At 33.9% G+C, this 24749-nt stretch overlaps 1 protein-coding gene across 1 annotated transcript in view; it reads right to left on the reverse strand.

The window, feature by feature from the left end:
- Window positions 1-24749, reverse strand: part of LOC150104014 (O-acyltransferase like protein-like) — a 53074-nt gene that overhangs the window by 20162 nt on the left and 8163 nt on the right. The window contains exons 2-5 of the mRNA XM_090396777.1: window positions 13355-13584; window positions 12236-12350; window positions 8608-8701; window positions 1626-1717 (exon numbers count right to left, since the gene is read on the reverse strand). Coding sequence (XP_090252903.1) covers window positions 1626-1717; window positions 8608-8701; window positions 12236-12350; window positions 13355-13584 — 531 coding nt within the window. The remainder of the gene's footprint in view (window positions 1-1625; window positions 1718-8607; window positions 8702-12235; window positions 12351-13354; window positions 13585-24749) is intronic.

Below are 24749 nucleotides of genomic sequence, written 5' to 3' on the forward strand. Positions count from 1 at the left end.
GAGAATAATGTTTATACGATCCCGCGGAAAGTGAACTAAATCTAGACTTGATAGTTTTGTAAGTTATTTTATCAATTATAAAGAACCGTCTACATTCGATGCTGAAATAAGTGGAATGAAGTAAACGAATTCAAAATACTGTGGTGCTCGTTGCGGCGAATGTATGTGAGACTGTTGAAGTTATGAAGTCACGTGCTAGTGTCATCAATTCTGTTCCTTTTATCTATGTTTTGTCAATCTCGCGCCAACACATGTACAACAAGCATGCGCTCTTCGAGATAGAGTGTCTGAAACATGTATATGTAGTTCATTGCAGTCATATATACGCTAAATACAATTATATACGCATCTATCTTTTCATATTCTGGCTTAATGTTACTGTAACTGTAAGGTTTTGAATTTTGGAAACTGCAGATGGGATACCGCCTACTCCATGTATGGAAGTATACTGGATGACGATGAGGAAGCACGGGATCTTAGAGTTATTCTAAATTTGATATTTAAAGGGTATGTTGCAAAGGAAATCAAGAAAACTCAGAGTTTTGTTGCAATATTAAGACGAACATTAATCAGTAAAGATAAAATGGCAATCATTCCACTGTATAAGGCTCTGATCAGGCCACATCTGGACTATTGTATCCAAATCTGGTTACTGGGATTTAGAGGAGGGGGGGGGGATGAAGATACTTTGGAGAGGGTGCAGAGGCAGTTGACAAAAATGATTTCAGGACTGTGGAATGTAGTTGAAGTCATGTAATCTGGAGAGTTTGGCTGTTAAAAGGAGAAGGGGTGATACATTGAAACATTTACGCTCTTGAGAAGTATTTACCGGAGGGATACGAAAGATTTTTTCAGAAAGTGGAAAATAAGGAAGGAAAAATATATAGAGGTCATCCCTGGAAATTGCGTAAGAAAGTGGTGAATAAGAGTGTGAGAAGTATTTGTTTTATTTATTTTTACGTCGAGGGTAGTGGGTAAGTGGAATGCACTGCTTGAGTATGTTGTGGTAGATATGTAACAGGCAGGAGAGATTTTACATACGTTTGCAGATTCGTATGTATACTTATTTCGTTAAACTGTAATATGATGTATATTTTTTATATAATGTATTTAATTGTTAATGATATAAACCTCTCTCTCTCTCTCGATGAGTGTTCAACTCCAGGAGAGGTAATGTAATAATAATAATAATAATATTAATAATAAAGTAAGTCATTTTTATAATATTATTGATGTATATGTGTTGTATATAAAGATATTGGGAATTTGCATTTATAAAGAAATAGCATGAAAAAAATGGTTACATGAAAATAAAAACTGGCATTTACATGGAATAAGATATAAAAACGTCATATACTAATTATTCTTGAATCACTGAGTGCGGCCCGCATAGCATATCTAACTTTGAATCCGATCCTCCATGGGTAATGGTTGTTCTAGACAGAGGAACTTTGATTGTTAAATTTGATTCTTATATTTTATATTATGATATGCCTATTTTCCAGAAATTCGTTAAATATTGTATCTATTGCTTATTATTATTATGAAAAATTTCAGAATCGTAAGTACAGCTTAGAGAAATATAGAATCGTAAGTACAGCTAAAGTTTAAAGAAAAACACTCACATTCAGAAGCAAGAATTGGACATCCGTGCCTTACAAAACAGTCCAACGTCGTTCCCAGTAGAACTAGAGAAATCAAAACAGCCAGAGCACATCTGCATTAGAAAATAATAAATGCTTATAAATGTCCATACAGTATTATTAATGATCGCATTTCTAGTCATTAAATTCAGAGAGACAAGAGTACTAATTCGCGTAATCTTCACTAAAATCAATTCATTTAATTTAATTACTTCTGTTCATAGTTTATTCTATACTTCATACCATGCAAAAAAGAACTTTCAGGATTTTATTCTGTTTAACATATCAATGAAGCTAATTATATATAAACTACAAACATTGCTATTTTTATATTGAAAAATTACTTATAAGGGGTGGTCTGAAAGGTTCTCGGCTTCGACCATAGATGGCAACACTATTGGCACGATTTCTTTTTCTAAGTTGGTACGTCTGTCATAAGCATCCATGTGAAATTGCAAGTCATTCTATCAAGTAATTTGTTTTATACAGCTGTCTGAAGCAAATGTGTTGTCTGTATCCCTTGAAATGGGTAAAATTGAGTATCGTGCGGTTATAAAATTCTTTGTAAAAGAAGGTTTAATGACAAAAGAAATTGATTCAAAGTTCACAAAAGTTTATGAGCACTCTTCTTCTTCGTTTTCGACATCTAAGAAATGAGCTGCCAGTATAAACGTGGCCGTACCAACCTTGAAGATGATCCACGTGAAGTGTAACAGCACAAGAAATCATTGATCAAGTGCACTATATGGTGGTATTGGATGACCGGCAAGTCAAAGTGCGTGAAATTGCTGGGACTATAGGCATTTCAAAAGAACGTGTAGGATTTTGTGCATCGATTTATTACTGTGGATGAGACTTGAATTCACCATTACACACCAGAATCCAAACAGCAGTCGAAACAGTGGACAGAGTCGGTTGTTCAGCGCCAAAGAAGACAAAGTCGGTTCCATTAGCAGAAAAGGTCATGGCATCGGTGTTTTGGGATGTTAAAGGCATTTTGTTTATTAATTATCTTGAAAAGGGTAAAACAATAACCAGGGAATATTATTAGATCTTTTATACAGACTAGATGAAAAAATTTGTGAGAAAAGATCCGGTTTGCAGAAGAAAAAACATCTTTCATTAGGACAATGCACCTACCCACAATTTGGCAATGGGTAAATTAAAGGATCTGCACTATGAATTGTTGGAACATCCACCCTATTCCCCAGATTTGTCTCCCTCTGACTTCTACGAGCTCTATTGAAAATAAAACTCTTCCTCGCTGAACAGCGTTTTTCTTCGAATCAAGAGGTGATTGCAACTGTAGAGGGGCATTTTGCAGATCTTACCGAGAACCACTACAGGGACGGGATAATGGCGCTTGAGCATCGCTGGAATAGATGTATTAGTCTTAAGGGAGATTATATTGAAAAATAAAAATAAGTTTGAAATTATAAATTCGTTTTTCATTGTTAGGCCGAGAACTTTTCTGACATCCTCGTATGATATGAATGCAACTTTTTCTGTATTACGTGTGCTGATATAATTTTCACAGATCGTGTTTTAATTCATTCTCCTGTAACTGTTTAGATGTTTTATTGTATGTTTTTGTATGTTTTTATTACATGTTTTAGTGTATGTGTATGAGATGCTCTCTCATACACATGCACTACTGTCAGAGTCAGAAGGCATTGCTTAAATAATGATTAGTGTGGTCCTCCTGCGATAAGACTTAAGATAACATGGAAATGCTAACATGGAAATATATATATATATATAGTCATCAAGGGCTCATTCTAGTGAGTACTGGCACGGTGAACCCGAGGCACCTGAAGCTGGACCACGCCTTACTTCATATAATATACACCTGTTATATTATCTGTAGACTGGTCCCTACTCTTCTTTCCCTCTGTATTTCTTTTCATCTTGTTCCTCCCCCCCCCCCCCTCAACGCTATTAGAGTATCTGAGGGCTAAGGGTGATTCTTTCCTATTTTCATAATTCCCCCTCTCACGCAGTGGGAGTCTACCTTCGCCTCAGGTACCTGCCCACCCCTATTTAAAAATGGTGAAGAAAAATCAAAACTCTATACCGCATCGGTCGTCGCGCGGGTTACCAAGGACCGCATTGGATCCTGGACATCCAGTGACAAGTGGGCTACAGGAGCAAGATCCACAGTAATTACTATTAAACAAGAAAGTAATTACTAGGAAAAAGTGGAGCATGGCTCAAAATAGACAAATCATGCAGTGTTTCTACAGTTCAAGCCCCTCAGTTAGGGAATTTCAGAAACGAATGTTCCAACTTCGGCTTGAACGACATCCAAATTCGGAAATTTCATTCGAAAGGTTGATACAGCAGCACAGCTTCATTATCAAACGTAAGATATTTAGTGAACTTGAGCTAGAAGCACTGAAAGCTCAAGCTGTAAAATGAGACTGTACTGACTGACCAAGAATATGAATGAATCAGAACTAGATTCCATCGTGCAGAATGCTGAAAATCTTAAATAGTTGAAAGGAAGCTATCAGAGAAGGAATAAGAACTCGGAACAAAAATTATTGAGCAAATGAACAGCAACCTGGAATGAAGTTAGGCTTCCAGTATTGGGACAAGTACCTCAACAAAAACTGAAGGAACCCTTACAAGAAGCTAATAGAGCTACAAGGGCTATGCCTACTGAAACTATTGGACAAACGAATCAACTTATGTACTCAGTAGCCTACGTCGTAACATCTGAATTAGAATATAAGATTAGTGAATTCAAAAGCTCAGGAACCAAAATGAAGCATCGACAGGAGAATAAAATTCTTAAACTCAGAGCAGACGTGAGCAATTTGAACATCCTTAAGGAAAAGAAGCTGACAAACACGAAAATTCGAAATAACCCTATAAAAAGATATAATATTGAAACATGACCTATTGATGAAGTATTAGAGGAACTGAAGCAAAAAATAGTTGCAGTTGCAGTTAAATAAGAGGATATAGTGCACGCATTTAATAGTACAAGCAAAATTCGATATTTCGCGTGAATCAGCACCAATTTTACAAGAAAAATGATTGCCAGGAATGATAATCATAAAGAAATTATAAATATAAATACCACAGACAAAGAAAATACACTTAAATTTTGGAAAAAACCTATGGGACAACCCTAAGAGGCACAATAACAAGAAAGTGGATTGAAGAAATTATGAACAAATCTCAAGAACAAAAAAAATGGACCAACTGAAAATAACAACTGAAATGGTTCAAAAGCAAGATAAGAATAAAAAATTGGTCAAAACTAGGGAAGGATGAATTTCATGGCTACTGGCTGAAATATCTGAGAGGCTTACACGAAAAAAACTTGCTAACCAATTTAACGATGTTTTACAAGGACAAAGCAAAGAAAGATGGCTCACAAAAGGGAAAATGTTTGATCATAAAGGATAAAGGACTTTTTTGGGCCTTTTTGGCCCAAAGCCAGAAAACCTCCGACCAATAACCTGTCTGCCAACAACTTTTAAGCTACTCACAGGCATACTAGCTGACAAAATATACAGCTATCTTAAAGCAAATTATCTTTTCCCACTTGAACAAAAACGTAGCAGCAAAATTGAAGAGGCACAAAAGACCAATTGCTGATTGATAAAATGATTCTGAAAAATTGCAAACGTAGAAAAACCAACCTTCATATGGCTTAGATAGATTATAAAAAAGCGTTTGATTCAGTGCCTCATAGTTGGATTTTAAAAAGCACAGAACTATTCGGTATTAGCGAAAACATACCAAAATGTTTGCAATCCAGCATGAAAAATTAGAAAACAATGTTGGTTTTGAACAGAGAAGAAATTGGAGAGGTAAACATAAAAAAGGGATATCTTTCAAGGAGACTCATTATCTCCTCTATTATTTATCTTGTCATTGATCCCCTTAACTAGAATTTTAAATAAAACTGCTCATGGTTATTAAACTGGGCAAAAAGTGCAAAGATATCTCACTTTTTATACATGGAGGATCTGAAGTTATACGGAAAATCAGAGAATGAACTCGAACCATTGCTTAATACTGTGCACATATTCAGTGAAGATATATCAATGGATTTTGGCTTAGACAAATGCGCAATTTCTGGAATAACAAGAGGAAAGTTTGAAGATCTGAACGAAATCGAGCTACTCAATGTGAAAAAATCAAGGCAATAAAATTCGAAGATAGCTACAAATATTTGGGAATTTTAGAAGCATCAGAAATTCTGCACAATAAGATCAAAGAAAAAACTAGAGTAGAATGTATAAGGCGACTAAGGAAACTCCTTAAGTCAATGCTTAATGCTAGAAATTTGATAAAAGCAATTAACACCTGGGCCATACTTGTTCTGAGATATTCAGCAGGCATTGTTGAATGAACCCTGCTAGAGGTAAAGGATTTAGACCGAAAAACTCGAAAATTAATGACAATGCACCATGTCCTCAATCCTTGCAGTGACATTGATAGGGCTCGATCTATCACTCAAAGAAGGAGGCAGAGGATTATTATAAGTAAAGCAAGTTATTGAAGAAGAAAACGAAATCTGAATGATTATCTGCAGAAAACAACGGAAAAATGTCTAACTGAGCTAAGGAAAGAGGGTTTATTTAAATCCATGTAGACAGAATTGGAATACAAAACCAACCAAGTAAAAGTGAGAACTCAAAGATGGAAAAATAAGGCACTGCATGAAAAATACCTTTGCAGATAGAGGACAGCGCTGAGAGCAACTTAACCTGGCAATGGTTGAGAAATGGAGCACTAAAGAAAGAAACAGAATCGGTAATTTTTGCAGCAGCAGAACAGGCCATTAAAACCAATGTTATGAAGGCAAAATGCAAAAAACTCAAGAAGACAGTAAATGTAGATTGTGCAAAGAAAGGGATGAAACGGTAAACCACATTATAAGTGGGTGCAGCAAAATCGCACAAACTGAGTACTGTAAAAGGCATGATGACGTAGCTAAGATAATTCACTGGCATTTCTGAAAAAAGTATGGGTTTAAAGTATCTAAAGACTATTGGAAGCATAAAGTTCACCAGAAAGCGGTTGAGAATGAAAAAGCTATAATACTCTGGGATTTCAAAATCCAGACTGACAAAAGTTTGGAATGTATTACACCCGTTATCACAGTGGTTGAAAAAAGTGAAAACAAGAGTCTTCAGTTTATCGAAATATCAGTACCAAGAAATTGTCGGATTCACGACAAAGAAAATGAAAAAATTACAAAGTATCGCGATTTGCAAGTCGAAGTTGAACGAATCTGGCAAAAGAAAGCGAAAGTTGTTCCCATAATAATAGGTGCTTTAGGCGCCATCCCTAAAACATTGAAACAACATCTAGAAACATCTAGAATCAGTCAAGTTAGATGGATTGAAAATCGGGAAGCTGCAAAAGGCCGCTTTGTTCGGCATAGCATTCATTTTCAGAAAGTATTTCCTGAAATCATAGGCTCTTGGGTAGGGCTCGAATTAGTGGAATATAACCAGCCTTTTACTTAAGACTGAGGAAGCAAATCAAGCTTGGATGAATATTATATATATGTATAATATTTTTATATTATATATATTATATATATATATATATATATAAAATCAGCTAACGCCTTTTTATTCCCTTATACGGGGAGTAGGTGAGGCCATTTAGCCCTATCTAACTTTGGAGATTGAATGGGCAGGTTCAATCTCCACTGGTACCAATCAGCGATAGATGGCCCAAGGCTATCACTAATTAAGCGGTACACAGTGAAGAGAGACGGCTCAAATGTGCCGCCATTTAGTGGTCCCTAACCCTAACACAAAATATTTAATGTCTGAAATAATGTGGGTTCTACGGTCGATTTTCTTGAGTTTACGGGACGAAAAACCCGAGTTTCCGGGAGGAAAAACCGCTTGCCCGTGCTAGAGATCGACTAACTCGGGAACCAGTCGAAAAAAGGCTTAGAAAAATTTCCTCTATTCGCCGACTAGACTCGAAATTATTTTCACAACTGCTAATTAATCTGACTAGAATAAGAGGTTTATGGAAGTTCGAATATGAATAGTTTCATTTTTTAAATTCTATTTTTTTTTGTGTAGTAATAAACTAAAAGTTCTCCATTTTTACGCAAAAGCTTTCGCTCTTGACGCGAAACAGCTAAAAAAGCAAATGGCTAAAATGCCTTTTTATTTATCAATATTACGAACTTCTCTTCTTAATCATCCTCTTCTACCTTTTGCAGTCTCGAGGTTTCTTATTCTTACAACCACAACAGTCTCAGATGCCTGTGTTCATGGGCATCTGAGGGACCGGTGTGCCTGTTCTTGGGGGCGGAAATCCCGAGTTTCCGGGTGAATCCTCCCCCATCTTCCTAACTCACCTTTAGTCGAAAGAGACCAGACAAAGGTTCCTCAGGTCACTGACGGGAGTGGATCCCATGTCTTTTCGACCAGAGGTCTCCATCTATACCGACTGAGCTACGGAGGTTCACGAGTATAGATATACATGAAGGTAAAAAAAAATAGTTTTAATTGTAAACAATGTACAAAGTTTCGTAAATTTGACCAGAATGCTTATGAGAATACATTTATCAGCATCGGAGTTGCCTTAACTTGCACTATTAAAAGATCACGACCGCTGCCCAAGTGCGTATAATCGCCTTTTACTAGTGCATTTCATAAAGGTTTCACTGGCCTGACAGCTGTTTCGAACTGGTTTGTTGTCTTCAGAGACAAGGAAGAAACCTTAAGAGAGCAAAATCTTTTTCAAAACCAAAGAAATCCATTGTCAGAGAAATGTATTTTACATAAGCACACCAGCATTGTCGTAAGTGAATTAATATTAAATTACTCACTGTTAAGTAAACGAATATAAGTATGATTACAATTCCAATCTACCTATTTAAATTTAAATTTAAATCAATAATTATTTTATATAATCGTTTTTCATTTTTTTTCTTTTTTTTTGGTATTTAATTTAATGAAACTATACTTACAGAAAGGCAATTTGTTTACCATTAATAGTTAGCACCTGCTTGGTTTCACAAAATGGCACTGAGACTCCTGCTTTCAATCCAAACATCGCGAGAGCTACACAAAGATATATTCTTGTATATACATAAGTTCATATTTTTCAATTATTATTCATAATTTATTATTAATTACTTTTGTCTTCAAAATATAACTATTTATAAATATAAATTTTTATAATTTATTTACTAATAAATAATTTATTAATTAATTTAAATTTAAATTTATAAATAATTTAAGAATAAATAATTTATTTTTATAATTATTATGAGTATTTTAAATTTATTTTAAAATACTCAATATTTCTGAATCATTTTCCTTTAATATTTTGATTTAGCTTTATGACGATTGAAAGAAGTGCAAACGAGATTCGATATAGAAGAATTAGCTCGCAGTGACGATAAGCTCCCGTTGAAATTCTAAACGGGATTAATTTACTAATCTTAGTGATATTGTTTATGACATTTATTGCTTAATGATAAAAAAATCTGATTTAGTGTTCAGTGTTTTTGGGACTCTTCTCCTTTTCTCTAGACACTTTTCTGAAGGTGCCAAGAGAAAAAGAGACCCCAAAATCTGGTGCTCTGAGACGCGATGCGTATTTAAGTATATTGTTCTCATGGACTTTTGAGGTCTGATCTAGTTCTCACAAATCTTGTGCCTATGGCAAACTGGGTGAGTATAATTATATCTTACACCACCTGGATCTTGGTTATACAGGGTGTTCGGGATAAATTTGACATATTTATAATTAATTATATTTTTCCGTAAGTTACATGTATTAACACACACTTCTCTTCATTTAAAAGTTTGGACCCTTCTTCATTCATATACAAGATGTCAGAAAGGATGGATAGCTGGAACCCACCTGAATCATGGAAGAGAATAACTTGTATCATGATGATTCGTGCCCGCCATCAAAATAAGGATATTACGACTGCTGCCCAATGCTCCCTGAATACAATAAAAACAATCAGGCATGAACTAGAGACTTGCAATGGTGACTACGAGGATGTAGCAAGAAGAAAGATCCCTAGCAGACGATCTGATTGCGTTCGTACAGCAGAATTCCTCGCAAATCTGCAGGAACAGGTGTTGAAGAACCCTGGCATTGGAATTCGGGCATTGTTCGTGGAGTTGCTAACTGTAGTCAAGCCCTGGATAACAAGGGTAGCCAATGGTAGGCCGTATGTATGGCAGCAGGATTCGGCCCCTTGCCACACCTCTGGGAAAAGTCAAAAATGGTTGTCTGAAAATTTCTACGACTTCACCAGTCCAAATGTTTGGCCTCCAAACTCCCCAGACCTTAACCCCATGGATTATTTTGTATGGGGCGCAGTTGAAAAAGACACCAATCGCACTTCCAGTAATACAAAAGCCCAGTTAATGGATAAAATTAAAACAGTTTTTGCGGCCCTTCCCAGGGAGACTGTAGCATCAGCTTGTTCGAGGTTCCGAAGCAGAATTGAAGCTGTGATCGATGCTAATGGTGGTTATTTTGAGTAAATCTTGTTGATAGTATTGTAATTAACTCTGCCTGTAATGTTTTTTTGTCAATTCATTAAATTTAATAGATACAAGGAAGATTTTCTTTTTCCTTACGAAACTGTCAAATTTATCCCGAACACCCTGTACATGGAAGAGGATTTGCGAAGCATATCAAAGAATTCTTAAGCAAAACCACAGTCTATAGTTCATCATCACCGAAGAAAGAGAACTTCTCATTAAGGACTGACTTCTGTAGCATTTGTTAGGTGGATATCCACGCATGTAGCCAGTAGCGCACTCAAGATTTAATCTTGCGGGGGGGGGCGAGTTGAGTAGACGATTTGAGAATACACACTACGCATCGCATACGACCTATGACTGAGCATCTGCAATGATAGCTAATTTATAAGTAGTATAGAAATAGAAGACACGACACAGCATAAATAAAAAAAAAGAATATTAATTAGGAAAAGATTTTTGGAAAATCTTCTAGTGTTTTTTTCCTTTTCCTTCGGAGGGGGCCAGGGTCCCTTGCCCCCCCCTCTGGGTGCGCCACTGCATGTAACTACTATGTTGGATTTATAGCTGAAGCCAATAAGCGGTAAGGCTAGTGTATTATGTCTGTTATGTGTGTGTGTGTGTGTGTGTGTGTGTGTGTGTGTGTGTGTGTGTGTGTGTGTGTGTGTGTGTGTGTGTGTGTGTGTGTGTGTGTGTGTGTGCATTAATGGTGGTATGATACTGGATGAAAAATCTGAGATTATGAGAGAAAACACCCTTCCACCTCTAACTGACATCGGGTGAAAAGCTATCATAAAAATTCTTTGCATCCTAGATATGATCCTAATTCAGGTATTTCCTGTCAAAATGCATCATCATTACCGACTGAGCTATGGAGGCTGTACAAAAACGGAACAACCTAACAGACCTCGGATCCCAGTTAACCAGTTGGATGCAGTTTTAGTAAGAAGAATAAAATGTGTTTGCCACGAACATGATTGGAAACATTATGTACTTGCCAATCTAGTTTGCATTAATTTTTGAGAATCCTGAAGGAAGTGGAATAGCTTACTGCACAAGTTGCCAGTTTGATTTCTTTAATCTTTTGGTGAGAAGGCAGGCAGGACAATATTCAATACGTTATAGAAAAAGCAGTAGAAGAAAAACAACTCAAGAATTTGAGGAGGGATAAGAAAAGCTAAACGTAGGTTATCCTGATGATATACATTAAAGAAGCATAATGAAATAACTTCACAGTGAACCTGACGATATATACCTAAACAAGCAATGAGTAAGAGAGAGAGAGAGAGAGAGAGAGAGAGAGAGAAGGAAGAGAAATCAATATAAGAAGTCAATACAGCATGAAGAAGAAAAAAATAGGTGGAAAGGGGAAAAGGTACACAAAAGATATTGATATATAAGCATTATTGCTTGTAAACGAACTTTTCAAAAGAATAGAGGAAGATAAATAAACGGATTGAAAACAGATAAAGTTTATAAAGAAAAAAAGAACAGAACAGATTCGTATAATCTTTTCAAAGAGAAGACCGACGAATTCTAGTCTGGTAAAGGATTAGAACCGCAAAGTACAAAGGCAGAATGTAAATTACTATAAAAGAATAGAGATCGAGGATGTGAAAATGTTCAAAGAATGCTTCTAAAAGGACTCGTTTAATACAAATGTGGAATCTTAACGAACCATTAATCAGAAATCCCTGAGATCATTTTATTGCGGGATTCATATTCAAGAGAAGTTCAACCGGATTTTTTTTTTATTAAAATTTTTACTTTTAAAAAGTTTAAGGTGTTTTTAATATTGTATTACAGCAATTAAAACAAAATTAACTTAAAATGACAATTTTTAAAATAAAGTATTTAAATTAAACTTAAATCAAAAATACATTTTCATTGAAGTTTTTAATTCAACGAAAGTATGTAAAATAATATGAAATAAAAAATTATTACAATTCTCTTCATTATCCATAAAAATATAAACACATATATAGTAGATTGTTTCATTAATTTTGACTCCATAGAAGTTTTAATGTTTTAATAATAATAATAATAATAATGAAATAATTTAGCTAATTTTATTATATTTATATTTACCTGATCGTCCAATGGTTTCGACGTCTTCTTTGCTGCAAGTTGATGGGAAACATGTTCCGATGCGGAAAGACAGAAAATGAAAGAACTGGGCGAAACTTACCATATCAGTCATTAGCTAAAAGAGAATAATGCTAATTTTATTTATTATTATTTTTTTTACTTCCATATGTTTATTAATGTGAGATATTATTAACATATATTAATGATTATTTACACATATACAGTAATATAAAATGTCAGTATTTTCTTTTGACTTAATTTTGATGTAATATGAGAATCATTTAAAAAGTGATGTAGACAGTGTATGTAATGCAATTCTATTGTTAAACTAAAATACTTTCTGTATTCCTGTCGGCAAATTATTGTTTATATGTTTAATACGTTTGGTTGAGTAAGTACAAACCTCATGAATGGTAAGAAAGCGTTTTCTACCACGGAGAGGTTCGTTTAACTTTGGGAACGAATCGAAGTTTAGAGGGATCAGACCAGTTAAGGGGGAGGGGGGAGGGGGGGGGGTTAGGAAGCACTTGCCATCGACTTTTCCCACGTGATCGCATGCTTTGTACTGCCATGTTTATTGGCGACGTCCAACGTAAGACAGATTCTTTCTCTATTTTTAAAGTCTAATTTTGAGGAAGAACAGGAATATCAGAAAGAAAAGAAAAAAAAAACGAGCACAAGGTATTTTTAAACAGAGTCTGTCTTATAAATACCATGAAGGTGGAAACTATTACGTCATCGACTGTCCACACATGCGCGTTGTGCGGAACGTTTGAAATGATGATGCCATGTGCATTTTTTTACAATAATTATAGTTTTTCGAAAAACTACGAATATTTTAATATGATTACTTGGATTTATAACTAGGCGAAATATAAAAATTCACTCATGTTTCCCCCCCCCACCACCACCCCTCACACACAATTGCTCCGTACTCTTTTCATTTTGTTCTGGTAATTGTTTATATACATACCCGAAGCTTGTGATAATGATGATAATAAACAATTAAATTTATACAACACTTCTAAAATAATAATTCGTTATTTTGTAAAATATCACAATATGTAATAGTTTTTCCTCTTTATTTGATATTTATTATAGCAAACACATAAAACTTACAGAATCTGGTGCTGAAATATTACGTAGTTCAGGAAGAACTTCGTACATGGTATACCAGCGTCTCTTTGCAGGCAGAGTAGGATGAATATCCAACGCACAGTATTCTCCACGAAATGCCTCTTTCATATGTCTGTCTTGCACAACAATATCTACGCATTCATCATAAGATCCGAAGCTTGTAATGATACCGTACAAAAGACCACCAGCAGGTTTTCCCCATGCATCGAACACTGAAAAAAAAAAAAGAAAACCAGTTCATTGTTTTATTTAACTTTAAATATATATTTTTGTGTTGTTGTGGAATTCAAACACCTCAACGTTATCTGATTTGAAAACAAGCTATCAAATTTGTATGAATATTAAAATACAACTAGACCGGAGAGGTACTGAACTCAGTGCACCAAACGAAACCTGCCATGGTTTGCTGCAAGGAGCCTATTTTATCTCCTACGTTATTTAATATTTACATGAATGGCATCCACATAGTGCTCACAAACATGACCACCTACTTGCATATGACGGGAACTGATGGTAGTCCATATCAACCTTCCGAAAGTAGTCGAACAAGCACAATAAGCTATAAGTCAACTCACAAAGTAGTTCTACAACAGTTCAATTCACTTCAACAGAGGAAAGATAAATACATGCTGATCGAAAATCTGTGTATTGAAAAGGCAGTAATTTTCTACGAAACAGATTTCAGCAATGTGAAAGAAAATGCTCGTATGCTGTCCTAACACAGGACACAAGAGTAAAAATACCTCAGCTTTCACGTAATTTGCATTAGAAGTGAACTAGACGAACTACAACTATAATATTCTGCTACAACATTTTAAGGTACACTAGGAAGAAATGTTGAATGCTACTATTACAAAATTATTTTTATATCACTTTTTTATATTAATATTCTTTAATTGAAAGATGCATCACGTCAGAACCAACTAAGGTTATGAATCTAGTATATTATGTCTATTGTGTGCAATCTTCGATTTGCCTGTTTATTGGGAAAATCGAACAGCTTCAGAAGAAAAAAAATTCCATATCTCTATGAGAAATTTTTAACTTATCTTAGTAGAAAAAACCCTTAAAGGTACCTCGCATCTCCAACCGGATTCGGATCCAGATCTTCAACCAGATCTTCAACCTGTCTCTCTCACGTCAATGCTACTAGATATATGTTAGTAGCAATCCCGAGGCCAATGCATATTGATATTATTCTTAATAAGAACAATATTAGAATTAATTGTATATAAACATACAATATAATACAACACACAGAGGTAAATATATATACAGCAATGCATAAGTGTTCCACAGTACATAAGTGAATATTGTAAGAGTCAGTTATTTTAAAGTTGTTGATATATATATATATATATATGACATATAGATTATATATATATATATATATATATATATATATATATATATATATATATATATATATATATATATATATATATATATATATATATTATATATATATATTATATATATATATATATATATATTATATATATATATTATATATATATATATATTATATATATATATATTATATATATATATATTATATATATATATATTATATATATATATATATAATATATATATATATAGAATTAACACTTCTATGTGCCTAATCCATACCACACTTCAAAATCAGATATTTATCGATACTAACATATTATATTAATAACGTATTAATATTTTTCCAACGGAGAATTAACACTTCTACGTGCCTAATCGATTCTTTATGTCCTTATAAGGACTGGCTTAAAGGGGCGAAGCAATATTGCTTTTCATATTCCCCGTTGTCTGTAGAGGACAGTGTAAGGAGAAGGTGTTATTGAGCTATAAAGCTCTGATCATGGCAAGAGGGTAACAGCAATAGCCGAGCCTCAGTTAGAACTTCATTGGCTACAGCATTGCCATCCATTACCCTCCAAGGGTACTAATTTTAGTCGCCTCGTACGACATGCATTAGCTACATTGGTGCTATTCTTATCCCGGCAACCACACGGGGAGCCTAATACCACACTTCAAAATTAATTTTTCTAGTGTATTTTAATTATAAAATGGTGTTTTCAAATTTTCGATAATTTTAAAGGAATATAAAAAGTCTATAGGTTTTATGATATTATCAGTAAAACAATATTTTTGTTAATATTTTTCTTAACATTAAATTTATTATATTCTAAAATTTATAAATACCCACACTTTTTTTGAATTGGTTATACGTATGTCTGGAAGTACTTTTTTTTGAACTAATGTCTTCTTACCATTGCTGGTAGCGCTGCTTTTCGCTTTCTTCTTCTTTCCGTTTTTGGAGCCAATAATTTATTAGATATATTTTACTTTTATGATTTGCAAGTTTCTGCTTTTCTATAATTTTGTGACACATTCAGTTTTTTTAATGCTTTTATTCAATGGTTTCATTAATTTGCTAATGTTTGTAGTAGCTGTTCGTGTTTCAGTTGTATATGTTAGCACTGGTGACAACAACAACAATGTAGATTATTTTAGTTTCTTTACTTATGTACGTCTTCTTCCAAATGTGGCTGTTGGGACATTTATTCTAGAAACTCTTATTGCTTGTTCTGGCATTTTATTTTGTGTAATGCGATAGTTATTTAGTTCTATTCCCATATATTTCATTTTATAAATGTATGCTCTCTTTTCGATAAATAAACATTAAAAAGATAGCAATTAATGATGAGTTGGTTTAGCTGAGCTAGAGAAGAGTTACTACTTTGTGTCCTCTTGTATTATCTCACAACTACGTAGTTCTGCCTCTCGGTATTGGGAAAAATATCATTATTCATTAATATACCAAAGATGAAATTTTAAACTCTGCGGTTTCGCATTTATTGTCGTTATTGTCACTTCTGTATAAAAGCATAATTTAGCCTTCAAGTTATAAATAGAGCTTCGATAAGCCTCCGTGTATCGACGATGCATTTGATTGGAAAGACCATGGTTCGAATTCCGTCTAAAAGGAGGCAAAGAATCTTTATAAGGGATTTTCAACTGAAGGTGAGTTAGCCAGTCTTATATGGAGATGGTAGAGTGTTCCATCCCGGAAACCAACCAAAAGAGCAAACGCCATTCGTAACTTCCCACTTAATTAGGATTGGGTGGGAAGTTGCGAATATCACTCATCTGATTTATTGAGCTTCAGATTCACACTGACGCATTTATTGAGCTTCACACTGACGCATCTTTCTTTTTTTTTTCTCTCTTTCTGAATAAATATTGTTTATATAAAAAAATTTCATACATCTTCGAGAATTCTTAATTACTAGCCTGGTCCTGTCCAATGTCCTTATAAAGAATATTCTTGCCACAAAACGATTAAAATTCTCAAAATTGCCTTTTCATTGAAATTTTTACATCTGATTTCATCCTGGGAACATTCTATTGTATAAGTGACATCACCTAGAAAAATAAACATACACGCAAGCATCTTATAAATATTACATGATTTTTAAATCTTCATGAGTGACACAACAATAAATGAGTTTTCACAAATCTAGTTTAAAGCTATCTTAGTGCTAGCGGTTTTAGTTGAACGTAAACCAGTTTAAATTGTATGTTACACAGAATTTTGTCTTGGGCATCTAATTGCAAATCTCAATCTTCTATTCTTCACTTCTTTCGTTAACTTTCGGTGCTTATTACTGAATTATCAGCTAAATAACAGGTATGCATTTACTTCATTGACAAGAAAATAACGATAATTTAGCACATAACGGTTTTCAAATTCACACCGCAGTGACATAAAGGGTTTACCGAATTTTTTCTCTCCCTGCAAGTGCATGATATGCTGTATTAGAAAATTACATTTACTTGGCGATTTTGCTTGCGGTCTAAGACCCTCACTCTGCTCAATGAAGGTCTGAATGGTTGTGTACAAAATCTTTCAAAGTATCATTTTAAATTTCGCCAGTAGAATTCTAGCTTAGCTGCCTGCAGTCAGAACACAGAAAACATATCTTGTTCTGTTTGGTACATTCCACATTTTCTAGTTCCAGAATAAAATGTTTTGCGAAAAGTGCAAACACAAGGAAGCTGATGATAGAGGGATGGGATAATGAAATTCCTTGTTTTTCCAAGAACACTAAGAAGAAACGGCAACCATCTATAACAGTAGATATCACTCGGGAGGGAGGTGAAAAAAATCATTATCGTTTGGTGTATGACTTTGTTTATTTGATATTTGAAGTAGCCAAAAATGTGGATTTTAGTTTCAAGGAAAAGTTCAAGTTTGGATTCGTACCATTTGTCTTTTATATATCTTGAATAATATCTCAGTTACGAAGAATAACATAAATCAGTTCCGCATATATTCTATTTTGAATGTGCAGTTTTTTAAACACTAGTTCTTAGGGTTAGGTTGAGTTGTCTTGAACTATGGCAGCAGCAACTAAGGTTATGCGGCTAGTTTGTTACTGTCTGCTAATTGCTCTTCGCTAAGTTTTCTGTTTTGCTGGAGGTTAATCCTTTCACCTCCATATAAAACCGTTTAAATCATTTTCAATTAAAAAGCTTATAAAGGTTCTTCGTATGACGTAGATAAGTTTCGAACCCAGATGACTTTCCTAAGCAAACGATATCGTCGATCCCGAGCGAGCTGCATTGGATTATGTTAGCTCATATAACAGTAATGAGATAGCACTGATAGAATGTAATGGTAATGCTTTATCTTATCAAAAGTGACATCAAAAATTCTAGCGATTTAATTAACAAAATATGTAATATAGTTTTAGCCTCTGCGATGTCTATTTGCATCCTTCGAAACTCCATTACTTTTCCAAACTAAATTCTTCCTTTAGTGGTGAAGTGGGATTTGTAGATATCCGTTTGCAGATATTCTATAAAAGAGTGTCTAATCAAAAAGCTCACTTTATTCGATCATTATGCCCTCTTGTTCATAGAAACGGCATCTCGTGTTGTAACCATGATTTTTTTTATTTTATTTTGGTAATTAAATTTGAATGCCTATTTGAGGAATAATACCACAGTAGTTGTCACAAATAATTAAGAAGATAATATAATTTTTTTTATTTTTGATTAATATTTGGTTCTTTTTAGTACAGTATGTGACATAATTAGGAAATAACAGACTTGACAAATTTGTAAATATTTCAAAATGGAGTGGACAGTGATATTTTCACTGGAAAAACAAATACAGGTCTCAAACTTTAGTTTTCGCATTGGCAAAATCAATTTCCTGATGGATGCAACTGTCAATTCATGGTTCCATACCCTTATAATCGCTTCTTTGAGCTGCCGAACTGTATTCATCTTCTTCTTGTGTATTCCAGTCTCCATTTGGTACCACAAATTCTCAATGGGGGTTGAGTTCTGGGCTGTTTCCAGCCACGTTATTAGTGACTGAATCTAGTGTTCATTAAGCCACTTATTAAACTGCAACCAAAACTAAAGCTTTATTAAGTACTAAACTCAATTCTTATGATACATTTTAGGGTTATAATAGCATATTACTTACACTTTTTGCCCTGTGACAAGGGGCAGAGTCATCCTGAAAGATGCAGTTCGTCGTTATGATGAAGTGGTCTGTGACAGTAGGCAGCAGTTATTCTAAAATGTTCTGGTACATTGTGCATTCACTGAACCTTTTTTGAAATGCAGGTGACCAACACCATGATACGACACGCAGTCCAAGATCATCTCACTGACTGAGAATTTGACTGTTAATCCAAACGCTCAGCGTTAAATCCCCCCCCCCGATCATCTTCGAACTGTCTGTCTACTGTCGGTCCCCTGCAGATTAAACTTTTTCTTGCCAGAAAAAATTGCTATTTTCCACTGATTAGGAGTCCATTTGGCATGCTCTTTGCACTAATTGAACCGAGCCAATATTTTTTTATTATTATTTTTTTTTTAAGGTGCCTAGCTATCAGTCCCTCTCGAATGAGTCTTGTCCTGACCGCTATAGAGCTTATCACAACTCCCGTTTGTTATTCCCAGTCCCGTTTCAGTTCTCCGGACGACGCATGGCAATTTTTGAAGCAGAGCTTTTAGAACTTGATCTTGGTATGGTGTAGACAGTGGCTTTCTTCCTGTTCCCTTTTTTCCTTTCAGCAGATCCGATTTCCTTCACTTTCGACAGGAGCTCTACCCCAGTAGATTGACTACAGCACATCCTTTTAGATACTTCACGAGAGGAATAGCCCTCTCTATTCAAAGCTTGAATCACACTTTTTCTGCGAGGTGTTAATTGCACGAAAGTAGCCATAGCGATAGCAACACGAAATTGCGAAATCTAGTTCTTGCTGTCTATTTATAGCATAAAAATTCTGACGCAATAGCGGCAACTATTGTATTATACAGAAAGCCGTGGCAATGATAAATGATGCAATACAACGAAATCCTTAATATAATGATAAAATGAAATATTTTATATAATGAAAATGACTATTTAACTACTAAATATTATATTTATGTAAGGTGCTGCGGTTTCTAAGAGTTAAATTCCACATCAGTATATAAAAATCACTGTTTATTCTCTATTTCTTAGAAATTTTATTCTGTCACATTTCTTAGAAATTTTATTGTTCACTGACCATCTTGCTATTTTCCCACTTAAACTGACACATTTAGTACTTAAATATATCCGCGACATATGATCTCCAACAAACTATTCATACTGCAAACATAATAACAGATTATCCTAACTACTGGCCAAACAGTGATCAATAATTCTAAGTGTATCGTAATGTTGGTTTCCCGTAGGTATTCGAGATTATAACTTTATATTCATTATTCTCCAAGGGAACAACATACTTCGTACAAATGCTTTGAACTCTTGTAGTTTATCCATATAAGAATGTCAAGTGGAATAACTTAACCGTTTCTTTGTGTTAGATTGTTGTTGTTTTCAATATTTTAATCCAAATATTTGCATTAATTGCATTATTGAGACATTTTCTATTTGCATAGAAAATCTTTATTTTCTATTCCACTTTACATTCCCGTCTTTTTCCGACACTGTAACGTTTATATAAGATTTAAAGTTTCGATAACAGACGCATAATAGAAAATGGGAGGAAAGGTAATCGAGTCTGTCGAAACTAGTTTTCATGGATATCTTAAGTGAGTTAAATATAAAATCTAGGAACTAAACCTTCCCCCCTCCCTCTAGATTTTATCTTCAACTCACTGACTTGCACACATAAATAAATCAACGCACGTATAAACTATAATTAGAAAATTATTTTCATATACAAGACCTTGAAATGTAGCATATTTTAAGTATCATGGCAATGCTATAATCACATCAGATAAGTAGTATGATAACATAATTGGATTCCAGTTCTCTTGATTATGTTTTTGGTGTACTAATAGTAAGTCGACCTCCAAGACCGCTTTCGTCCATCGCTTCCACTAAGTTTGAGCATGATAAGGTTCAACTTTTGGTTCTAGGAAATTCAAAATGCTTTCTAAAACTTTCAGCTTTTGTTTGTTCCTTATTTTTGGGCCAATAAATATACCGTCTATGTTTCTGCTTCGTTAACAAGAAGAAATTTAAGCTTAAGGGCTTTTAAATGGAATTTATATTGCGACAACGGCATTTCTCAAGATTATTTTAAGATTATTTTAAAATAATCTTAAAATAATTTAAGGCTGGGAATAATTATATCCTTTGGATAGAGCAACGGCTGCTAGATTTATTTTCCCACGTGTAGTATAAATTTCTTTATGTTAATTTGTATAATGGATTTATCGGGTGCTATTTCAGTCGTAGAGGGGACGGGTATATTTTGCTTTTACAAGTGTTCAAGCCAAGAGTAGTCTTATAGTTCTATAATTTTGACTTAACGATTTACCAGTTGTATTTATACATCTCGCTTCTACAAATATTTTGATAGAGAAAAACTAACGCGATTATATCCATTTTATACTACTTACACAGGTTATAAAGTAAATTTCATTTCTATTCGAAAGAATAATGTAATTTATATTTTAATTTCAATTTATAATTTAAAATTTAATTTCTTAAAATTACTAAATATATGAAGAGCCAAAGGCTTCAATTTGTTTTTAATTGAAACCAATTAAAAACAAATTGAAGGCTTTACTCCTCCTGATCTCAATTCAGTGAATTTCTTTTTTTTTTTGGGTGGGGGGGAGGGGGTGCTCTTTCAAGCATTGTTTCTTTGTAGCCTCTTCTACTTAGTTATTTGGCATCAGTCTGTTTAGCAATTACATCTAGAAAGCAATTAGTCTTTTGCATTATTTTAAATTAATATACTTTTTTTTTTATGTAGCACCCATCCACGAAAGGTTTATTCGTGTACAGTGGGTGGGCTAAGGACTTTTTTATATTCTTAAAGATTTTATATATTGCTTTTTTTCGTATTTTTATTCAGTTTTATAGTCTGAAACCTTGCTCTTGATGCCAAACATTGAACTTCATCTATATATATATATATATATATATATATATAGAAGGTTTTTATCCACCTCTTTATCTTTTTCCACACATGAATGCTTATTCTCAAACCGAGTTCATCACATTTCTAGTTTAGTTTATTATTTAGTTTGCATTATTACAGGATTTGCTATTTGAAAAGCATGGATAATTGATCTTGGAAAAATCAACGAAAGGTCTCTGTTTCAATTATTAGTGTTTTTTTGTACCAGCATTCATCAACTTAATTACGATAAGAAAACACACTCATAAAAAATCAGCCATATTTTATTGAGATTGGTTGTTTTTTTAATGACACGTATTAAACAGCTAAATTATTATCTTGTTCCCAGGAAAACGTCGAGATGAGTAAGCTGAAGAACATCGCAGCTATAGGTCACTAATTTGAATATCTGGTTTCACCCCGGAAACTTAATGATATACGTAAATAATCCCTGTGACAGCAATAATCATTAATTAAAATTTCAAGTCGCTACTAGATTGCCAGTTCTAAAAATGTAACACAAAGAAAGTTTGGCTTTTCAATCTGTCATTTAGGAGAGTTGGAGAGAAATATACACCTTCATTAACTTATAATTAGTAACTTATGATACTAATCGCTGATTTTGACATTTTTCTGAAACTTTATTGTCATAATCTACACACGCACACACGCACACACACACACACATACATGTTGTGCGTGCAGACAAGTTTGCAGCCAGTTATTTCGCAGCTCAATATTTCTCAGTTTTTGAAAGTCATATGGGACGAAGTATTTATTTCGAAGGCACGTGTTATTTTAAACGTATCTGAAATTGAATAACCTCGAAATATTATTGTCTAAAATTTTATTGTCATAAAGAAGCATATTTCAGCATTCTCTATATTATACTGTCAAAAATATTTATGTTTTTCTTCAGTCATAACTGTTTATTGAAACCGGTTTAAAATACCACGAAGAGGTCTAGATAAGTGATTACAACATATCCATCGCTTCTAACGAAATCTTACCAGAAACGAAAGAAAAAGACAGATATTTAAAAATAAAAAGAGTAAAAGGATAGGCTAGATGTAAAAGTAATGAATCAAATGCATGAATGCTGGATCAAAACATTTGAATCACATGTGTGATTTATACTTTCATTATGCATGCTGAAATCTATGAAACGGTGCTTTGAATTCTTGTTTAATATGACAAAAATCCCTTTTTTGACATCAGTTATCTTGGCGTGATCGTAAGCAACAAAAATAACAAGAATGACAAAAACTTAATAAAAAATTTATTTATTTAAGTGTAAAACAAACTGGCATTCCGAAGCAATTTTATGTTTTTATTCACTACTAATTATTTTTAGGCATATAATTTTTCATTTTGTAATATATTTCAGAGGCTATTAGCGTAACTCTAAATTAAAAATATTTACACCGCTTTTTTATTCTGATGACTTCCTTTAATACATAAACGTAATAGGATGCCGGATGAGATCCCCGGCGTTAAATATGGATGACACAATTAAAAAAAAATCTTAAAGGCAAGCTCAGAGCAGAATTATTGAAGATCCTTAGTGGATATCGAATAGCAGAAACAATTACTCCTTCTTCCTCCTCCAGATCATGTTTTAATCGAATGCATATGAGGAACTGAACCAATAAAATGACTATATAAAAGAAATAAAAAACAATACATATTCAATGTTATTAAAAAACGATCTTCATGTAGATGCACAACTAGCAGTTGCACAACTAGTTTCTTTAGCTACCTGGTACTTAATTTTTATTTCCCAATCTTTTTCAATCTTACTCTTCTGTTTTAAACATGGATGACAATTTTCTCTCATTTCTCTCAATGTTTCGCATTTCTGATTACTACTCTTCCTTCATAGAGTGTAAGGCCATTTGAAATGTTTCGCTTAAAAATGAAGGCCACTCCAAGATCTGCTTAGCTCATTGTCATTACCAAATTCTATTTATGTTAATTCACTTTTTCCTAATACAAATTTTTATACAAAATAAAAAAAGGAATATGAAGGTTAATCATAACAAAATGCTCCAAGGTGGTTATAGAAAAATGGTATATAAACCACAACGGCTCAGTTGGTTCTTCAAATTGAGTCCAAGGAAAAGCACATTGCAGAACAGATGCTGTCCTTCAAACTGCTAACATTACGGCGCTACTCATACATTTTATTTTATTTTATTTATGTTTTTATCTATCATTATGTTGTCAGTATTGAAACATCAAGATGTATGTCTTCCTCGGAGAAAAACGTGACAGTATCTTGACAATCGTTTGAATATACAGTTCTGACTCGTAACATCGTTAACTGACCGGTGAAATAACAGCGGGCTAACGTAATATCTGCGAAAACGTGAGAGGAAAGGGTTAGTTCTATCGCATTAGTTATAAAGTTATACATCGATTTTAGGAAGTTTGGTATTTGATTCGAATTAGAGAAGGTCATTGAGGCCGGTAGATTATGTTTGTTAACTGCGCATGCTCTTTAGACCTGTTGCTTATTTCGACGAAATGAAAAATCGAATTTTTGGTAAGAAAGCCAAGTATAGTTTCTCGGTTTCTATATGGGATTCAACGATTAGGACAAAAAGCGTAGAGAAATTCCAGTATTACACTTACTAACACGGACATATGTGTTGTCATAGTCTAGAGATATTAAATATGTCATTGTGGTTAGGAATTAGAGGACCTCACTATAAACTAGGAAACAAGAGTGAGAGGTGCTATTATACAGGAAAGCTCCACATCTATTGGAGCTTTCATATATTACATTGTGCTTTTTTCATATTTTTTATACCCACCCTCTATATGGCAAAGTTCCATGTATATTTAAACTATTTGACACATATCCGTGCTGTAATCTACCGGTAACGCACGTTCAACTAATGACATCTGAGAAATAATGATTATAAATCAGCGGTAGATTGTCTCCAGAGAGT

This window comes from Typopeltis vanoorti, chromosome 8 (assembly GCF_054136105.1).
Source record: "Typopeltis vanoorti isolate ZY-2024b chromosome 8, IOZ_Tvanoo_1.0, whole genome shotgun sequence".
Lineage (NCBI taxonomy): Eukaryota > Metazoa > Arthropoda > Arachnida > Uropygi > Thelyphonidae > Typopeltis > Typopeltis vanoorti.